At 48.0% G+C, this 18,598-nt stretch overlaps 1 protein-coding gene across 2 annotated transcripts in view; it reads left to right on the forward strand.

The window, feature by feature from the left end:
- The window catches only part of Prag1 (PEAK1 related, kinase-activating pseudokinase 1), a 55,634-nt gene extending 39,436 nt beyond the window's left edge, over positions 1-16,198 (forward strand). For both annotated transcript variants that reach the window (XM_075986532.1, XM_075986534.1), the window contains exons 5-6: positions 8,116-8,873; positions 14,914-16,198. In XM_075986532.1, coding sequence (XP_075842647.1) covers positions 8,116-8,873; positions 14,914-16,044 — 1,889 coding nt within the window. In that variant the 3' untranslated portion in view covers positions 16,045-16,198. The remainder of the gene's footprint in view (positions 1-8,115; positions 8,874-14,913) is intronic.
- Positions 16,199-18,598: the final 2,400 nt, after the last annotated feature.

Here is an 18,598-nt window from a genome sequence, read left to right on the forward strand (position 1 = left end):
TCTGTTTTTGAGATAAGATTTCTTTCTGTAGCTGTGGCTTTCCTGGCTTTCCTGTAGATCAGATTGGCCTCATACCCAGAGATCCACCTGCCTCTACCTCCCCACTGCTGGGATTGAAGGACTAGGCCAACACTGCCAGCTTGCCCTCAGGTTCTTATCTGCCTTTATCTTACAACAGGAACACTAGTGCGCTGTAACTTTTTGACATTTAGGACAGACAGCGAGGCAGCGAATCAGAAGGGACGTGGCATCTGTTCAAGCTGAAGTTGTGTGAAATGAGAATTAGTGTCAGCCCCTCTGGAGTCTTGACGACAGTCAAAAGAAATCATTGGGTTCTGCTTTTCTCTGCAGCAAGAACTCGCTGGCGAAGCAATGCATCTCGCTGGGCTTTTGCATCCATGATGTGGCCTGTATTAAAGAAAAAGTCATTCCAGACTATTCCATCACAGCAGTAGCTTATGGATAGTTGTTAGGAATTTATCACGGTTGGTGACCAAAATTAGAGATCTTCTGTCCAGGTTTCATAGCAAAAGAAATATTTTAATTTAAATTTTATAAGAATGTAAATGTGCCTGGTGGTGGCACACACCTCTAATCTCAGCGTTTGAAGGCAGAGGCAGGTGGATCTTTGAGTTGAAGGCCAGCCTGGTCTACAGAGTGAGTTCCAAGCAGTCAGGGACACGCAGAGAAACCCTGTCTAGAAAAAAAACAACCTCTCCCCATATATATATTTTAAACCCGATAAATATTTTAAGTAGGAGATTGTCTAAATTCTAAAGTAACAAAATGATATTTTTATATCATTGTAAAATTTTCCACTTTCTACCTTTATCAGATCTTGTCTCCCTCCTAGTTAGGACACGTCTGTGTGGGCATTGTGCTAAGCAGACAGTCGCCTGAGTAGGACAGAGTGGTCTCAGCAGCTGGAAGGACAAATGCGGTTGTAGTAGGGTCTATTGTGGAGAGCCGATGGGTGACTGTGAGGGGGACATCATCAGCTAAATGGCCAGCATATGCTCGAAGTGGCCACCTTGAGCTGTCCAAACCTAAAGTCGAGGGTGGTGGTTCGGACCTGCGGTCCTAGTACGTGGCTTGGGGGAGGCAAGAACACTGGGCGTGCCAGGTCATCCTCAGCAATGTGATCGGAATCCAGGCCAGCCTCCTGTAAAGAGAGGCTGACTCAAAACGACAAAACCCCAGATAAACACAGACTTACTGTCATATTACGATCACTTCCCTCTTTTAACTGAGTGATTCAACAGACGGAGGTTAGAATTTGCTGTTGAAAAAAAGGCAGCCAGCAATGGAACAGGGCAGAGGGCTCTACCCCTGCAGGGGACGGTAGAACCTCACCCGATACAAGATCCAGATGCCCTACTGATTCCTATTTTATAGCTAGCTAGCAAGCCAGGGCTAGAGCAACGTAACTAAACACTGTGGCATCAATCCACTTGTTTTCCTCCTCAGCTATGCCGATAGGTTTTAAAATGATGCATACATATGTGTAGGGTGGGGGTGGGGGTGTTTGTGTACACGCTCCGTCGTTCGTTTGGCAGCTGTTTGTCACCAGCTATGGGCTGGGTATGACTCCAGATGCCGAAGACCCAGAAATGACTGCCAGCCCCTTCCTTCAGAGGGCACGTGGCTAGTTCCACACATGCATGGAGAGAGAACAAGCCAGGAAGGGGGCGGGGAGGGGTAGGAATGCCTGTCAAGGCGAGAGACTGGAAGTCCACAAAGATTAGACTGTAGTTAGACTGAGTGACAGCGTGACCTTCAGCAGGCCCTTGTCCCCCTCCCGGACAGTCTCCTCCAGCTCTGCAGAAGAGGTCACGTTTTTTTTTTTTTTTCAAAAAGATCCTCCGGCAACTGTCTACCTAAATGAATGGATGGTATGCTCTATTAGATTAGATGGGCTTATTAGATCGCTTGATCTTAAATCCATAGATTCAGTCCAATATATTATATAAGTAACTGTCCTAACACCGTATATACCCCCAGCCCATCAGGAACTGAATCGGGCATTCTGCCCTCGGAGATGTTACTGAAGGACAGGGGTTTGTCGCAGAGGAAAATATATTCTGTTTAAATACTCTCTTTCAGTATCCTGAGCTACCCTGTCAGCAAAGAGACTTTATCTTAAATGGTTTTCTTTAAATTGAGTCTTAAACTATTACTTCAATAAGCTCGTATGTGTCTATGATTAAATATCAACCAGGGCAGAGAGATAAGCGGTGAAAGGTCTCTCTCCCGACACCCCGTCTTGTTCTCGACTTCATTATGAATCTCTCGGGTGCCCTAAAATTCACTTGTATACGCTTTTGTACTTGAAGTCTTTCAGTCAGAACCTTTGGTGTAACTCAGTTTTTAAAGTCGCTGCATATATATATTTTTTTCGTTGTGACCTTCATTTAAACCCCTCACTTACCAATACTTGTTCAAGCTGTTCTGTTGGAAAACTAAATTGGGATCGTGGGGAGATTTGGTTAGCATGTCTGAGATTCTTAGAAGAAATGGAGTTGGTGTGTTAACATGTGGCTGTCCTTCAAGTCGTCATCCCCTGAAAATGTCAGCTTACCTTTCTCCCAACAATGAAAAGTGATTTGAATGAAATTTCAGTTTAACTACCCAAGGAGAAAGCCTCATTGGCTGTGTCTCGGCAAGAGGTAAAAGGCCCCGACTCCAGAGCCCCAGCGGGGCGCTGACTGGCACGGGAGACTTGGGAACTGTCTTCCAAACTGAGACCTTTAGCCCCCTGCAAATCATATTGTTGCTTGCAGGGACGGTCCGGAGAGATTCCTCCCAAATGCCACATTTTCCATCCAGCTGCAAAATGCTAATAACGTGCTTCCAACTCTAGCCACGTTTATCTTCCTGGAAAAGCCAGGCGTTCCTCTGAAAGGACGGCTCTGCTTTGTCCCTTTGGACATGTGATGATGAGGAGCCTCTTCAGATTCTGGAACCAAATGAGAAGTTGCACAACTTCCCTTTGGAAAATTGCGAGGCTTGAGAACCCCTGAGCCCCTACCTTACCCATTGGTTGGCAGAAACCTCCCTGGCTGCTTCTTCGTGCCTGCCAAGGTGCCAACACAGGTGGTTTGGCTGTACCTTCCTCATCTCTAACGAGGGATCAAACTGCCCCAGGGTCTGGGCAGAGTTTTTCCCACTTGAATTCGTTTTTAATGTCTCACATTTTAGTAGATGCTTAAGAAACATTTGCCGCGCACCGCCCCCCCCCCCCCCCCCCCCCCCCCCCCCCCCCCCCGCGTCTCCACTCTGTGCGCTGGCACCCAGTTCGCGAGCTTCGGGCAAGGGGACTGGAGGTTAAAATACACAAACACACACAGACAGAGAGACAGCGACACAGGTCATCCTTGAATTCCCCAAGAATGCCCCCTTTATTGTGTTCAGGGGCAGATTATATAGAGATAGCCACGCCCTAGCCAAACCCACCAGAAACCAGTCTCCTGCCATCAGGAACTCCTGAAGGTCTCGTGCTCAGAGCAGCTGTAGGCACTCAGATCAGGGGATTACAAGAAATTCAGGATCTGGGGTCTCACTGCTCCCAACACATTAACTGATGAGTGAGACATTTCTACGGCTGTTTGCCTGGCTATACTTGCTTGTCAAGTGTCATTCGGTAGAATATTCCAAGTTTTGCACGCAAGCATGCGCATGCGCGCCCACGCACCCCCCCCCCCACACACACACATTCAGTTGGTTTTTTTTTCACCCATGTTTAGGGTAGAGACTAACATACATGTGCAGAGCTTGGAGATCTTGGGAGGGACTGTGCCTTCTGCCTCAATGCTTGCTCCAGCCTGGCTGTAGGCAGAGAATGGAGCAGAGAAGAGCTGAATGATGCTCACTTGTGGCTTCAAACAGGGCTGACCACTTCCTCCGTAAGCCCAGCTCTGTTTTGGCTGTAGAGACAGTGGAAGTACCTATTAAACCCAGCAAGAAGAGAAGACTATCATAAGGTAGCCCTCACGCTGCCACATTTGAACTTTTGCCCTGCCTTCTGAGTGGGGACTAACCTGTTTTTCCCAACCGTTGAAATCCTGACTCCTTTGCTTCTAAATATCAAGACATCAAACCCGTATACATCCTCCCTCCGCCTTTGGGAGACCCACCCAGCGTGCCACAGGTGATGCTGGAGCCTTCTCTCGTCAGAAGCATGCGCACTAAAGGGGTGCTGGGTGTTCCTCTCTATCTGGGTATGCTGTGTGTGGCACTGGAGACCGGAAGGAAAACTTGGGAAATGGTGTTCGGAACCCTTAGTCTTAGTTCATATGCAAAGTTACTCAGCTGGGAATTTAGCTCAACATTAGAGCGTTTGCCTAGTTCCCAGAAATCTTTCTTAGCCTTTCCTGCTGTTCACTGTAGTCAGAATTTGGAGACAGCTGTCCAATGCTAGCATATAACCAGGCTGTAGTAGGATTAAGTTTCGTTTGCCATTGAATTTGAGTCTTTCTGGCCATTGGCCAAAGTCACTCAGGTTGTCTTTTTAGGCCTGGACCAATGGCTTACCTGTGAATTATGAAAGCATTTTGGATGTCAGGAAAGGCATGTCTTCGGGCTTTGCTAAGTGCAGCCTGTAGTGGCTGCTGTAAATAGAAACTTATTCCAACACAGCATTCGAAGGCTGTTTGCTCCAGAGCAATGCTGAAGAATGGTTCTCTAAGAAAGAATCAGGAAAATGTCAGAGTCACCCCGGAGTGACAGCTCCGTCATATGCTGGAAAAGTCATAGAAGGTCTTCTGCGTAGAAGGTCACAGTTTGGCACCCGTTTCCAGGTAGCTCAAGTCTATCCACACTGGAGATACGATAGGAGCTTGGGGTGTCTACAGCTGCCTTCTCACTGGCCTGTGGTTTGTATGCCTAGTTGCACCTGTACAGACATGTGCATATGTGTGCGCATATGTGTAAAGATCAGAGGACAGACTCAGGTGTCATCCACATTTCGTTGTTGTTGGTGTTTTAAGGTTTTAGGCATAGTCTCATTGACCTGAAACTGACTAAGTAGTCTAGATGGACAAGCCCTGGGGAGTCTGCCTGTCTCCTCCTCAAGACTAGTGGTGGAATTTCAAACTTGTACAGCCGTGCCTTTTTTTTTTTATACACGGGTTCGGGAGCTCAAAGGCAGCTTTACCACCTACACTGTCTCTCCAGATGCATTTGTATTTAAAAAAAAATGAAAATCTTTACCTGAGTATATGATGCCCCAGTTGGATACATGAAGTCTACACTTCAAGTGAGTCAACCATCACTGATAAACGTTGTGTGGTTATCTTTCCCTCTTCATGCTTTTCCCTCTGCTGGGCAGGTGTCTGATGCAGGAGCATTTCTGCATTGCCTCCCTCCATTAGCTGGAACATCATGGCAAACATTCACAGCATCTAAGAAATTAAAGGTATTTGACCAGTCTATATGCTAATCCTTGGAGCTGCACCTGCTTCTGAATACCTAAACTCCTTACCAGGGTTCCCCAAGCAACTATAGACTTTGGATCCGATCAAAACTTCCCACCAACGCAGTTCCTACAGGATTGCCATGGGAACACAGAAGAGGGTCGGGCATTCTTCCTCTCAGTGGCCTCAACGTGGTGCATGGGGCCTGTATTTGACATTTTGATTCTCCTTGGCCATCTAGGAAAGGCATGTGGGATGGACTAGAGTGCCCCCTTTGTTCCTCATTGGAAAGGTGACCAGCCTCCAGTGTAGGGACTAGAGATGGAGAGGGGAATGACAGAAGACAGAAGCATGAACGCCATCTGCCTAGAGATTGTTTGGGGGTTTCTGGGGTGACTTTCAGACAAAATGCATGCTCAGGAAGGTTGAAATTACAGATCATTACTGGTAGAATTCCAAATGGCACAATCCTCTCTCTCTCTCTCTCTCTCTCTCTCTCTCTCTCTCTCTCTCTCTCTTCCTTCTTCATCCTTCTTCTCCTTCTCTTCCTCCTCCTCCTTCTTTTTAACTGGGAGTGACTCAGCTGGATATGACTAGTTTATTCCTGTCATTTGCCCTCAATCCCAAGTAGAAGCAAAGTAAAGGGACGTGTTGGTGACATCCAGACAGTTGAGGTTAAAGATGAGGACAAAAGCAGTCAAGCTTAGGAAATTAGAACAGAGCTTAAGGAGCAGACGGCTGTAGACAATGACTTGGTGGCAGCCCCGCTGGCATCTTGAACTTGGGATGGGAAAGGAACCCTGTCTCTGGGCCTCTGATCCTGGAGGCACTGATGCGAGCTCTAACCGAATGTTCAAATTTCACTCCACTCCCAACCTTCACTTCCAGCCCTTGCCCCGGTGGTAATACACTGGCTGTTTTTGGGTACCCAGAAGGCAAATAGATGAGGACATAGATGTATCTAAAAACACTTGCCTTCTTGCTCCTGAGCCCAAGGATCCACTCACTAGCAGAGGCTTTCTGGGCTCAGGGAGCCTCATAGGCAGGTATCATGTCCCTGGCTTTTTTTAATCCAGGGGATGAGGAAACAACCCTCCTCCCCCCTCCACTTCTCCTGCTAGCGCTGAGAGGAAATGAATCATTTGTAAACTTTGTCCCCATTCCTGACCCAGTCCATGGGAGCAGAGGCACTTTCCTGGGGAGCCTGGGACTGGAGACCCGAGGACTTCAGGTTTGCAGAGTCCAGTGTGGTCTCCCTGCCGCACGCTGGCTGTTTCTGGATCACTGTCTGCTGAGCTACAAAGGGAGAATTCCCAGACACGGAAGGCCTGCTGGCCCGCACTGTGCCTCTCTCACTTGTTATTAACCTGAGACTCCTGGAAGAAACATAAATCATTCACTTAGCCTTGCTGGCAGGAACACCCAACGCTCCCTCCCTAACTGAACCTGCCCGTCATTAACTGAGCAGGGCCAGGTGGGAAGGACAGCTGCTGTGACCCTGATAAGCTGTGTGTGTATGATCAACCAGGAACCAAGAGCAAATGCCACTTCAGGCTGGAAGAGGGCAAGGAGGCCCGTGTGCCACCCCCATGTCTTACTTTGGCTTTCTTTTTTTGTCTTGAGATAGGGTCTTGTGTAGCCCTGGATAGCCTTGATTGAACTCAATACACAATTAAAGATGATTTTGAATTTCTAACCTTTCTGATTTCTAAACTTTCTTCAGACTTGCCATTCTCTGATACCAGAAAGGTATTTGTGAAATCCCAAAGAACTACACAGTAAACACAGAGATCTGTGCTATAGAGATGGCACCGTCATTAAGTGTTTGCTATGCTGTGCAAGCCTGGAGACTGTGTGTGTGTGTGTGTGTGTGTATCAGGTGTGACAACATCATCTATGATTCTAGTACTGGGGGAAAGAGATATAGTTTCATACCTGGGGCTTGTTGCACAGCTTGCTGGCCTCATGGGTAAGCCTCCTGCCAATCAGAGACCCTTTCTCAAAAAACAGGTTGGATGGCACCTGAGAAATGACATCCAAGGTTGACCTCTGGGTTCCACATTCATACACACACGTGTATTTGTGCATACATGTATAAACACACATGCGCACATCACAGAAACACATACATCAAAGATGGGGAAGAGAACCACATTCACTCTAGTAGATAACACTTCCTTAAACCTGACTTGTCATGTGCATTCAAGTTTACTGTTGCTGTAGCAGCGTGGTGGGCAAAGCTTTACAATCACCTGAGTGTCTGTCAAGAGACTGCTATTTAGATCGTGATACTTACTGCCAATAATGTATTATGACACCACTATTCAGAAGAATGAAGTAGATGAACTCTACCCAAGGCATGAAAGAAAAGCAGTATTCCAAAGAATGGATGCTGTTTGCGCCCACGCATGCAGATTTATTTGGGTTATTAGAACAATGTGTGAGAAATTGCTGACAGAGAAGGCCTCTGATCAGAGGCACTCAGTGCTAAGGGAAAAAGCACGAGGGAGACTTAACTGTCAGTCTGTAGCATTTGTGTAGTTTGCATTTTGTCCAGTGTGCATCCACCATTCGAAGAAATAGAAAAGGAATATAATAAAATGATTGCTTTGACCAATTAAGAAAAAAATCCTACAACACCTGGGTCCGTGGCATTGGTCTCTAACCTAATGATTCTTCTTCTTCTTCTTTTTTTTTTTTTTAGGTCCATCATATGAGCCTGCCCACTCACCCACCATTAGTGGGAAAAAACTCTTTGCTCCTGTCCCTTTTCCGTCAGGCTCCACCGAGGATGTGTCCCCCAGCGGTCCTGCACAGCCTCCTCCTCTGCCCCAGAAAAAGATAGTGAGCCGTGCAGCCTCATCCCCTGATGGCTTCTTCTGGACCCAAGGCTCCCCTAAGCCACGAACAGCAAGCCCTAAGCTGAACCTAAGCCACTCGGATACCAATGTTTGTGTCCACGATGAACCTCCTTTTAGCTATTCCTTAAACTCTGGAGACCATCCCCACCCTGTCTTCTCCTCTTCTGAGCCTCTGGAGAAAGCTTTCAAAGGCAGTGCCCCCTGGGGTCCAGCTCTGGGGCTGGCAGGCAGCAAAGGGAGCTGTGGGAGCCCCAGTCTCCAGTGCCGAGCGGCCACCTCCACTTCATCTTCCCAGCTCAGCGTGTCCAGCCAGGCCTCCTCGGGCAGCACCCAGCTCCAGCTGCACAGCCTTCTGAGTAGCATCAGCAGCAAGGAGGGCACCTACGCCAAGCTGGGTGGCCTCTACACACAGTCGCTGGCCCGCTTAGTGACCAAGTGTGAAGACCTCTTCATGGGTGGCCAGAAGAAAGAACTGCGCTTCAATGAGAATAACTGGTCGCTCTTCAAGCTGACGTGCAACAAGCCTTGTTGCGACTCGGGGGATGCCATTTACTACTGCGCCACCTGCTCCGAGGACCCTGGCAGCACCTATGCTGTGAAAGTAAGTACCACCCCCGCCCCTCCCATTCTGTGCTCTGACTAGCCGATCCTGGCCCATCATTCCACCTCTCCAAGGTTCTGGAAGTATAGATAAGCAAGCTGCCTTTTGTACTTGGTGCTCTTGCTGTCTGCCTGGCCCTGGGAAACAGCGCCGTTAGATTCTTAGCATGAGTATAAGATGTGGACAATGCTCTTAGGGTTGTGGTCCAGTCGCAATGGGAAAAGAGCTTTTAGTGCAGCAGAGTTCAGTCAAATATTCTGCGGGTTTTTATTCTCTGCTGGATATTTCCCAAAGATCTGAGAGGTGTGGACGTGAGATTCCTTGTGGAGTTTATAATCCGGTAAAAGAAATGGATCATTAAGGTGCCTGCTCTCAAGTGTTGGAGGCAGGAGCATTAGACTTAGACATTGTCCTGAACCGTGTAAGTGATGGTAACATTCGTTCAGTATTTACTGTTACAGTTAGATTCCTGGCTGGTAGATTAGTTACCAATGCCGCTGGAGTTAATCTTAAGTCTTTTTCTTTGGAGAAACTTGTGATACCACCAGAAAAGACAGATCGAGAGCCCTGGGCGAGTGAGTTCAAGGGAGTTCTGCACACTTAGAAGCCACCCTTCTATAAAGAGGGTACAGGGACAGTTACTAGGAAGCTCCGCGTAGTTATATAGATACCAGGGTCACAGAAGACATGGATTAGATCATGGCTAAGAGAGTAGGCACTGGTAGCGAGAAAATACTGCCAGGCCTGGTGATCCTATCTACTCAGGAGGCTGAAGTAGGAGGATTTAAAGTTCACAGCCTGCCTGGGCTACACAGAGCCCACAGCCTGGGCTCAAGGCCAATCTGCATAAGTCAACCAGACTGTCTTACAATAAAAAAAGGAGTTTGAGGGTGTAACTCAGTAGTAAAGTGCTTGCTTCGTGTATGTGAGGACACTGCTTTAATCACCGAGTCCACAGGAAATGAAGAGAGAAGAGGGAGGGAAGGGGAGGTAGAGGGTGACTATCCCAAGCGAGCTTTTATGGTATTAGTTCTTGGACTTCATTGGCACTTCATGTCTGAACCTAGAAGCTGCCTTCTTGGTAAATTAAACTTCATGTCCCACCCCCACGCCAAAACTGAAGTTAAAAGAAAAGGGCCCATAGTTTCTTTTTCTGTTAGGATAGCTGTATCCAGTAAATTTACTTCTTGACTTATGCTGAAGCTTTGTCCCCAAGTACTCATTATAAGTTGCAAGATGCAGGAAGTTGAAAATGCAATCTGATGTCCGGATGGCTCAGCAGCTCAGCCAGCATGGCGTCACCATTGTTTCCCACTGTGACGAGAAATGTTCCTTACTGCCCCTGCCCCAGCCCAAGGAAGAGTCTCCCCGCATCTTGCCAGCCGAGGGAAAGCACAATTCATGACTGCGAAGTACAATTGCTACTGAATTTGTCTTTCTGACTATCGCAAAGTAGAGCAGACAGTCATATTTGTAACCGTTTGCAATTGGGGAGCATATGAAGGGCAGAGGGTGACTGGGAAGGGATCTGAGCAAGATGAACTGAATGCCCCTATGTTGCCATGAGGGCTCCCTGAGTGGAGAGGTTGGACAGACGTTTAAAGGTCCATGAATATGAGAACTTGGTATGTGACTTGTCCTCCAGACCGTGACTCTGTCTTGTGCTCATGAGCTTTGGTTACTGTTACCTTGCTTCCTCGTGCTGAACCTGGATGTGTCATGTAAACGGAGACTGTGCATTGGTTTCCTGGCCGCCTAGACCTGAATAATCACATAGAAACGATATTAATTACAACACTGTTTGGCCAGTGGCTCAGGCATATTCCTAGCTAGCTCTTGCTTCTTAAATTAACCCATTTCTATTCATCTGTGAATCGCCAGGAGGCGGTGGCTTACCAGTAAGGTTCTGGTGTCCTTCTCCTTTGGCAGCTACATGGCATCTGCCTGACTCTGCCTTCTTTCTCCCTGCATTCAGTTTAGTTTTCTGCCTAGCTATATTCTGCCCTGTCATAGGCCAAAGCAGATTCTTTATTAACCAATGGTAATAAAACATATTCATAGCATACAAAAGGGCATCCCACATCAGTCTCATGCAGTCTTGAAGAAAGTTTTTAATTCAAAGAAAGTGATGGGATTACACGGGCAAGAACCAAGGGAGGGGCTAGCACCAAGTTCAAACCTTGGGCAGAGACTCTTTCCCTACCTATGAGTGATTGTGCCAAGTATATTGAAATCTACAGCCAATGTTCCCCAATACATAGCAAAAAGTTCAGCCTCCCCAGAGGATGGCAGAAGCAAGTGTTACCCCTATTGTATTAGGAGTTTAAACCTGGAGGAATCTTGAAGATTAGCCTTCATCTCCAATGGGGATAGGGTCCCAGAGGGTTCCTATTTTGACTGTCCTGGAGAAGTGGTTGTTCATTGAACCACCTGTAAAACAAAGTTCAGAGAACAGTATCACATACGCATCCTGTATTTGGGATCCTGTAATTGGGAAAGGCATTATGACTTTGTAAGTGTGCCTGGTGTGGCGGTGGGGGGCAGGGAGCTGCAAGCATCATTTGGCACGTGCAGCTGTTCCACTTCATTAGCTCTGCAGTCTAGACGGAATACAGTCATCTGAGAGCCCAGGGGAGGGGGAGCTGGGCTCCTTCCCAGCCGCCGCCTGTGTGTGCGTGCGTGCGCGCGTCCCTGAGCTCAGTTCATCTATGCATGTCAAGCAGGGAGCTGACACCGAAATCAAATGCAGCATCGCTCCTGAATCCTGGTGAACAATGGCACACAGGCACCTGCTGCTTGCACCTGACTCTGGAACCTCCAATCACAGGCTCATTGACCTGCAACATCAAGACATAAACCGGCTCTTTGAGCCTGACTCCCTGAATATGTGGCAGAGAGAAGAAAAAAAATCACAAGTTCTTTGGAGTTGGGGGTTGAAGCTGTTTCTCAGCCATGTAGAGATACAGTTCAACAGTAGGGACCAATGAGGCTTTGGATCTTTTTTTCTTTTATTTCTTTTTATTTATTTATATAGTGTTTAACAGACCTGAACTAGTCCGGATTTTCACCCATCAATGAGGCCCAAAGCTTAAGGCACAACAAAGTTTGCAACCTGAGCCGATCCCAAGGTCTTTGGAAAGTTCCAGAGCTAAAGCCAAGGACAGGGTCCCCTGGATGAGTCGGGTGGCAGAGGAGGAAGGGATGAAGATCGCCATTACTTCTCCATTTCTCAGTCTTCATCTCACGCTGTAGGATGCCCCACCCAGGGCTGGGAGGGCACCCTGTTTAGCTCTTCCTAGAGCAACTCACTCCAATGGAGGGGGGGTTGTGGTGTGGGCTTTTCTTGAGGCCCTGCTCGCTGATTTTGTAAGGCATCCAGCCAGTTACTATTTACCCTGCTCCTTCATTTACATCTCTGTGCAAAATATCAGTGGCTCAGCTGGGGCTCCAGGCCCCTGCATGTGCTGGGCTGGAGCCTTTTATACCCTGAAGGAAAGAGGGCTTTGGAAGCCTGTCCCAGGCCCTGGCAGCTGCTCAGTTAAGGGTTGTAGAGAACTTGCAAACCAGCTCTGGATAGCTCTGCTCCACCACATGGCTACAGACATAATGGCAGGAGCGGTCACCATAGCAACCCTTTCATTTCAGGCTCACCATGGGCCAGACTTGGTGCCCAAAGCCATACCTGTATCATTTAAGCTAATCCTCAGGAGCCTCCACTGTCCCAGTTAAAAGCACAAAGAAAACAGAATGAGAGATAAATGTCGCCGATTCTCAGCATTGTTGCTTCCATATATGTAGCATAATCTGCCCATTGAAATTCATTTTGTAACCCACAGATCAATACTCAAAGCATTTTCCCATCCCTTGGGGACATGTGCAGGGCAGAAGAAAATGGGGGATGGCCCAGTGTGCGTGTTTCCAGCTGATGGGGCTTTAGAACACACTCAGCATCTGCTCGCTGCTCCAACCAAAAGCATGTGTTCTTTTTTGAGTATACTCCGCGCCTCCCTTTTCACTATTTTTATACTTTGCATTGCTGGTGTTGTTCATGAGTTTGATATTTAACCCCCTCCCCCTCGAGTGTAATGCTAAGGGATTGTTAGTGTTCCTACACAGGGAGCCCATGATGGGACTTACTGAGAAGATAGGAGTTACGTAGTGTGTTAGCTGCTCATTCACTGTTGACAATATAGATTAAATAGGGCCACTCTTAAACAGAAATGTGCACAAGACAATCACATAGCCATCAGTGACAAGAATCACTGAAACCTTGCCCTGTATTTATTAGAGCCTGCGTTGTTCCATATTTTTCGATTCCGTATTTGAAGCTTCTCAATTGACCACAACCGCTTCAGAAAAGAATCGCCTGTGACTTGTCGAAGGTTGCCGAGTTGACATTTAAACCCACCTCTCCTTCTTCCCAAAGCTTGGGCATTTGACTTAGAGAACGCTTCCCAGGGGCCTGGTCAAGTAGTTTCAACTCCCAAAGCCGCGGTTTCCCCTCTGTTGGAGCACCTACTGCTATGAGCTTTGCGGGATTTAAGGAGACATCTCTTGAGAGCCGCATGGGTGACGCCGTGCCCAGCACATGCAAGGGTCCAGTGTGTATCTGCTGTGGACGCAGAGTGACATCCTCTACCTGTCCTCCGAGAGCTTGACAGACTGTGGCTGGGCAGTCACTGAGTGTTATAGGCAAGGCTTTCTCAGGGACCTGTCCCCACCAATTTCTGTTCATTTAAAAGCATTCCAAGGCCAAAGAGCTGACTCAGCCAGTGGAACCATTTGCCGTGCAAGCCTCAACGTGAGTCTGAGCCCCAGAACCCACTGTGGTAGGAGGGAACCAATCAGGGGACGTTGTCCCTTGATACCCTCCACCTCTCCCACACTCCACGGCTAACAATCACATACATCGTCCCCCTCTCCTTGCACACACATATCATCTTCATAATAAAAATGATAAATAGCGTTGCACTTAATAAATAAAAGGATTCCAGGGGAATGTCATTTAAAAGCGGTATGGCTGGGTATGTTGCAATAAGATCCCGAGGCAAACTCCTTTATGTGGATTCCAAATCGGTTTTATTAGTATAATAGGGAACAATGTCTGGGTAGACATACTTCCCTTTTATTGCAAGTCTTCCTCCACAATGAAGAGATTCGTGCATTAATGTGGTACCCACTCCCTGGGTAGCTTTGTAAAAGAAAAAAAAAAACTTTATTCAGAGACTGAATGAACTCTTTGATTCAGAGTTCCATGCTGTATGGTTTATGTGGCTGCAATAGAAATAAATGGCATGAGAGGTCTGTGCAGCAGAACTTCAGGAAGTCCTGTGTCAGTTCATAAACACCATTGTGATCAGCCCTCACCTGCTGGCTATGGCTTGGGGCAGAGTCCAGCTTCTTGCACAGCAGCAACCCAGTCAGCCCTTGAGTCCTTTCAGAGAGCAGGCTTTGCGTATCTACCTAGATCTAGGAAGCAAGGCGACTTGGAGAACAAGGCCAAGTCCTAAAGGTGCGGGAATACCCTGGTTGCTGAAATCCCCTCATAGCCCCACCCTGCTTTCACAGGAAAGGATGGGGAATCAGCCTGAGTTCTGTGGAAACTGCTCTGCTTTGTTGAGGCTCCATCTCCGTGGACGAGAGCCATCTTTCGCTTGTTCCACAGTGCTGCTGAAGCAACACGGGGTTGGATTATTTTCTTCTCTAGACCACACTTCCAGTGTGGCAGAAAGAAATAGAAGAAAGAGGAAGGGGGGAGGGAGAAAAGGAGGGGAGAAAGAGAGAGAGAGAGAGAAGGAAAGAAAATGCTGCTTAAATTGAAGTCTCAGAAATGCTGTCATATATTTCTTCCATATTTTTCTAAAATTTGAATGCTTTCGAACTAACTCTTAAGTCTCGGTGAGCCCTTTGAGTGATTTTTTTAATGTATGATATGAGGTAAGGAGTTGTCCGCCTCTTGGTACGATACTGAATAGCCTGGCATTTGTTTCAGAGAACCATGGATCCCATTCCTCACCTCATCTTTTCCATCTCTCCACAGATCTGCAAAACCCCAGAACCCAAATCAGCATCATACTGTAGCCCGTCTGTGCCCGTGCACTTCAACATCCAACAAGACTGCGGCCACTTTGTGGCCTCTGTGCCCTCCAGCATGCTGGCTTCCCCTGACACATCCATCAAGGACCCTGCTGTGCCTGCTGCACCCTCGCATTCCCCTGCCCAGGAACAGGACTGCGTGGTTGTCATCACCCGGGAGGTGCCGCACCAGACGGCCTCCGACTTTGTGCGGGACTCTACGGCCAGCCATCGGGCAGAGCCTGAGGTTTACGAGCGGCGGGTGTGCTTCCTGCTTCTGCAGCTCTGCAATGGGCTGGAGCATCTGAAGGAGCACGGGATCATCCACCGGGATCTGTGTTTGGAGAACCTGCTGCTGGCACACTGCAGCCCGCAGGGTTCCCCGGGACCCTCTGCCACTCCCACGGCGCCCACCGCCACCACCACCACCACATCCCGGTGCTCCTCGGCCACGCCAACAGCCACCACTGCATGCCAGGGAGGACCTGGTGAGAAGCACCTGCCCCGACTCATCATCAGCAACTTCCTGAAGGCCAAGCAGAAGCCAGGCGGCACCACCAACCTGCAACAGAAGAAGAGCCAGGCCCGCCTGGCCCCCGAGATCGTGTCTGCCTCCCAGTACCGCAAGTTTGATGAGTTCCAGACAGGCATCCTCATCTATGAGCTGCTCCACCAGCCCAACCCATTCGAGGTGCGGGCCCAGCTGCGGGAGCGCGATTACCGGCGGGAGGACCTACCCCCCCTACCCACACTGTCCCTCTACTCTCCCGGCCTGCAGCAGCTGGCTCACCTGCTGCTAGAGGCCGACCCCATCAAGCGCATCCGCATAGGTGAGGCTAAACGGGTGCTGCAATGTCTGCTGTGGGGGCCCCGGCGGGAGCTGGTGGAGCAGCCGTGCACCTCGGAGGAGGTGTTGTGTAGCACTCTGCACAACTGGATCGACATGAAGCGAGCCCTGATGATGATGAAGTTTGCAGAGAAGGCGGTGGACCGGAGGCGGGGTGTGGAGCTGGAGGACTGGCTCTGCTGCCAGTACCTGGCCTCGGCAGAGCCGGGGGCCCTCCTACAGTCCCTGAAGCTCCTGCAGCTTCTCTGAGCTTCCAGTCAGGGGCTTCCACTGCCACCTTCCACGGCCGCCCCATGCCCTTTCCTTGCCTGCGTCCGGGTTACCCTGGGAAATGGTACAAATGACTGTCGCCCTTGGATGTAATATTTTTATATACATATACATATATAATATAAATATGAAAGATCGAGGATGTCATTTCACTTAACGCCAGCCCCCTCTCCTCACAGAACCTCCATCCCTCCTCCACCACCACCTCTGTAATTATGTACAGTTCTAGCTTTGTGCAAGGTCTTGAGGACTGTTCCACTGACAGAATGAAGCTTAGATTCCTGCCTCAATACCCCATTACAGAGTCTCCTCTCTCTTTTGCAAATTGTTATTTAAAAAACAACCTCCACAATAAAAAAGAAAGAAAGAAAAAGTCTTACAGAATTATTATTAGTAGTAATAGTAGTAGTTGTATTTTAGATTGAGTCACAAGCAAAGCCCTTTTACCTCCGAATGGCTGAGTGCATTATACTCGTTGATGAGTAGAATCTCTTATTCACTCAGAGGCGGCAGAGGAGTGAACTGGCTGGCACCGCCCCTGTCTTGCATCTCTCACCAGGTATAGCATTCAGCAATCCATAGAAATCTGGGTGTGCTGGTGTGGGTCAGTGTTCCTCGTTTCTCTTCCCACCCAGCAGGCTGTGAGGAAGAAAACTTGGGTGGGATCCCAGGTGTTTGAAATTTAACCCTACTGCTGCTCCAAACCCATCTGCGGTTTGCCAAATCCGTCAACATTGTATCTCTGAGAGACCTGGCTGCAAACAAAATCCACCAGGCAAGTTCAAAGGAAAGACCCTTACAGTCTTAGAAAGTGTTCTTTCTTAGAAAAGAACAAACAAAAGCAAGCACAGGACACAGGACGTGCACTGGAGGTGTTTGCTGTGGGGCTTCTGCAAGCTGAGATGGAAGGGTAGAATTTCCTGGTGCATCTTTTTCCTTCCTGCCATCCCCAGGCTCATCTGACCGCCAGGGAGCTTGGATGATGCCACTAACAGCGCCCGTCTGCCCAGGCAGGAAGAAGGAAAAGGGTGCCAAGTGGCAAGCAGCATACTTCCCTGCCAGACAAGGCCAGTGCAAGGATGTAATCTGGGGTCTAGCTGCCAGCGGGAGATCTCCATTCTAAACCCACTTGTGAATATTTTGCTTTAGAAGAAAAAAAAATCATTGAACAGTTGACCACAGTAATCCCAGAACTTGAAAGGCAGAGGTAGTTGGATCTCCTTGAGCTGGAGGCCAGCCTGATCTACATAGCAAATTCCAGGTAAGCCTGGGCTACCTAGTGAAGGCCTGTCTACAGAAACAAAACTCATCAAACTCATTTAACATGCATCAGTGCTTGTTATGTACTGAAGCTAATATTATTGGTATGTGTTTTTTTTTTAATGCACAGAGTTAAGAGGCAGTAGATCTAATTAAGAGAATTAGAATCTAATTAGGAGAGTTAGGTCTTTCCTAAAACCAGATGCACACACTGATGACTTCAGGAGAAGTATCTCCCAGGCCCTTGTGTTTCTGCCTGAGGATCATCTTCCAGCTACCAAACCCACTCGTTTCCTGCTTCTTGTTAATGTCTCTGACAGTTTTTAAGTACACATAAAGACCTTAATAGTATAGATGTCTGGGAGATCTGGGGGTGTGATTAGCAGCCCAGCAGCCTGTCCCTTTTTACACTTTTACTTCGCTGCCTTGGCAGCTCCATCCTCTGACACCAGGTAAACACATCCATTTTCCCCTCCCACCAGCGATGGAAGAAGCACCGGGGGCATCTTTATATTTTTTCATTGAGGAAAGAACTGGCTCAAACCAGCTCTCACTATGTCCATGGAAGGTCTTGGAAGTTAGGACACGGAAACCGTGATTCTCAGCAGGATCTGTCTAAATGGATGGAGCCCTGTTTGCCTGCTGTGGTTCGTTGCTGGGAATTTTTCCAGGCAAAACCTAAATCCTTGATGCTGTCTTTTGTTTTCTGGTCCTTTCTCTCTTGAAATAAGTAAACAATGGAGAGGGAAGAAAGGAGCATTCTGCCCTGGGAGCTATAGGGTCGGCTGGAAGCACAAACGTTTTGGAGGCATGTTTCAAATCTCTGAGTTAATTGGACCTTTTTAATGTGCCACCCACCTTAGGCAAAGAAAAGAGCTGAATTTGTGAAAATGATTTTAGTAACCAAATAAAGAGGGAAGGGGAGGGTGTGAAAGAAGAAACAGTGGCAACAAATTCTAGTTGAGAGGAATGAGACCAGTTAAACTTACTTTTGGATCGCTCACCAGCCTCGCCTAGAAAAAAACCCCTCTGGCAGAATTCTGTCTCGTGTAATTTTAAGGAACTATTCACCAGGGGGAGTGAACCTTTGCCCAGTCCTTAGTTCTAGAGGGAATTTGTCTAGGATCCTTCATTTGAAGACATGGAATAATTAATATCCTAGTAGCTGTTTTGAAAGGGAAAGAAAGAAAGAAAAGGCATTTTTCTAAAACAGGGCAATTTCTTATAACCACCATGGCCAAAGTCTAAGTGTGTGGGGTTCAAGCCTCTTCCC

The sequence above is a fragment of the Microtus pennsylvanicus genome, chromosome 9 (assembly GCF_037038515.1).
Source record: "Microtus pennsylvanicus isolate mMicPen1 chromosome 9, mMicPen1.hap1, whole genome shotgun sequence".
In the NCBI taxonomy this organism is placed as follows: domain Eukaryota; kingdom Metazoa; phylum Chordata; class Mammalia; order Rodentia; family Cricetidae; genus Microtus; species Microtus pennsylvanicus.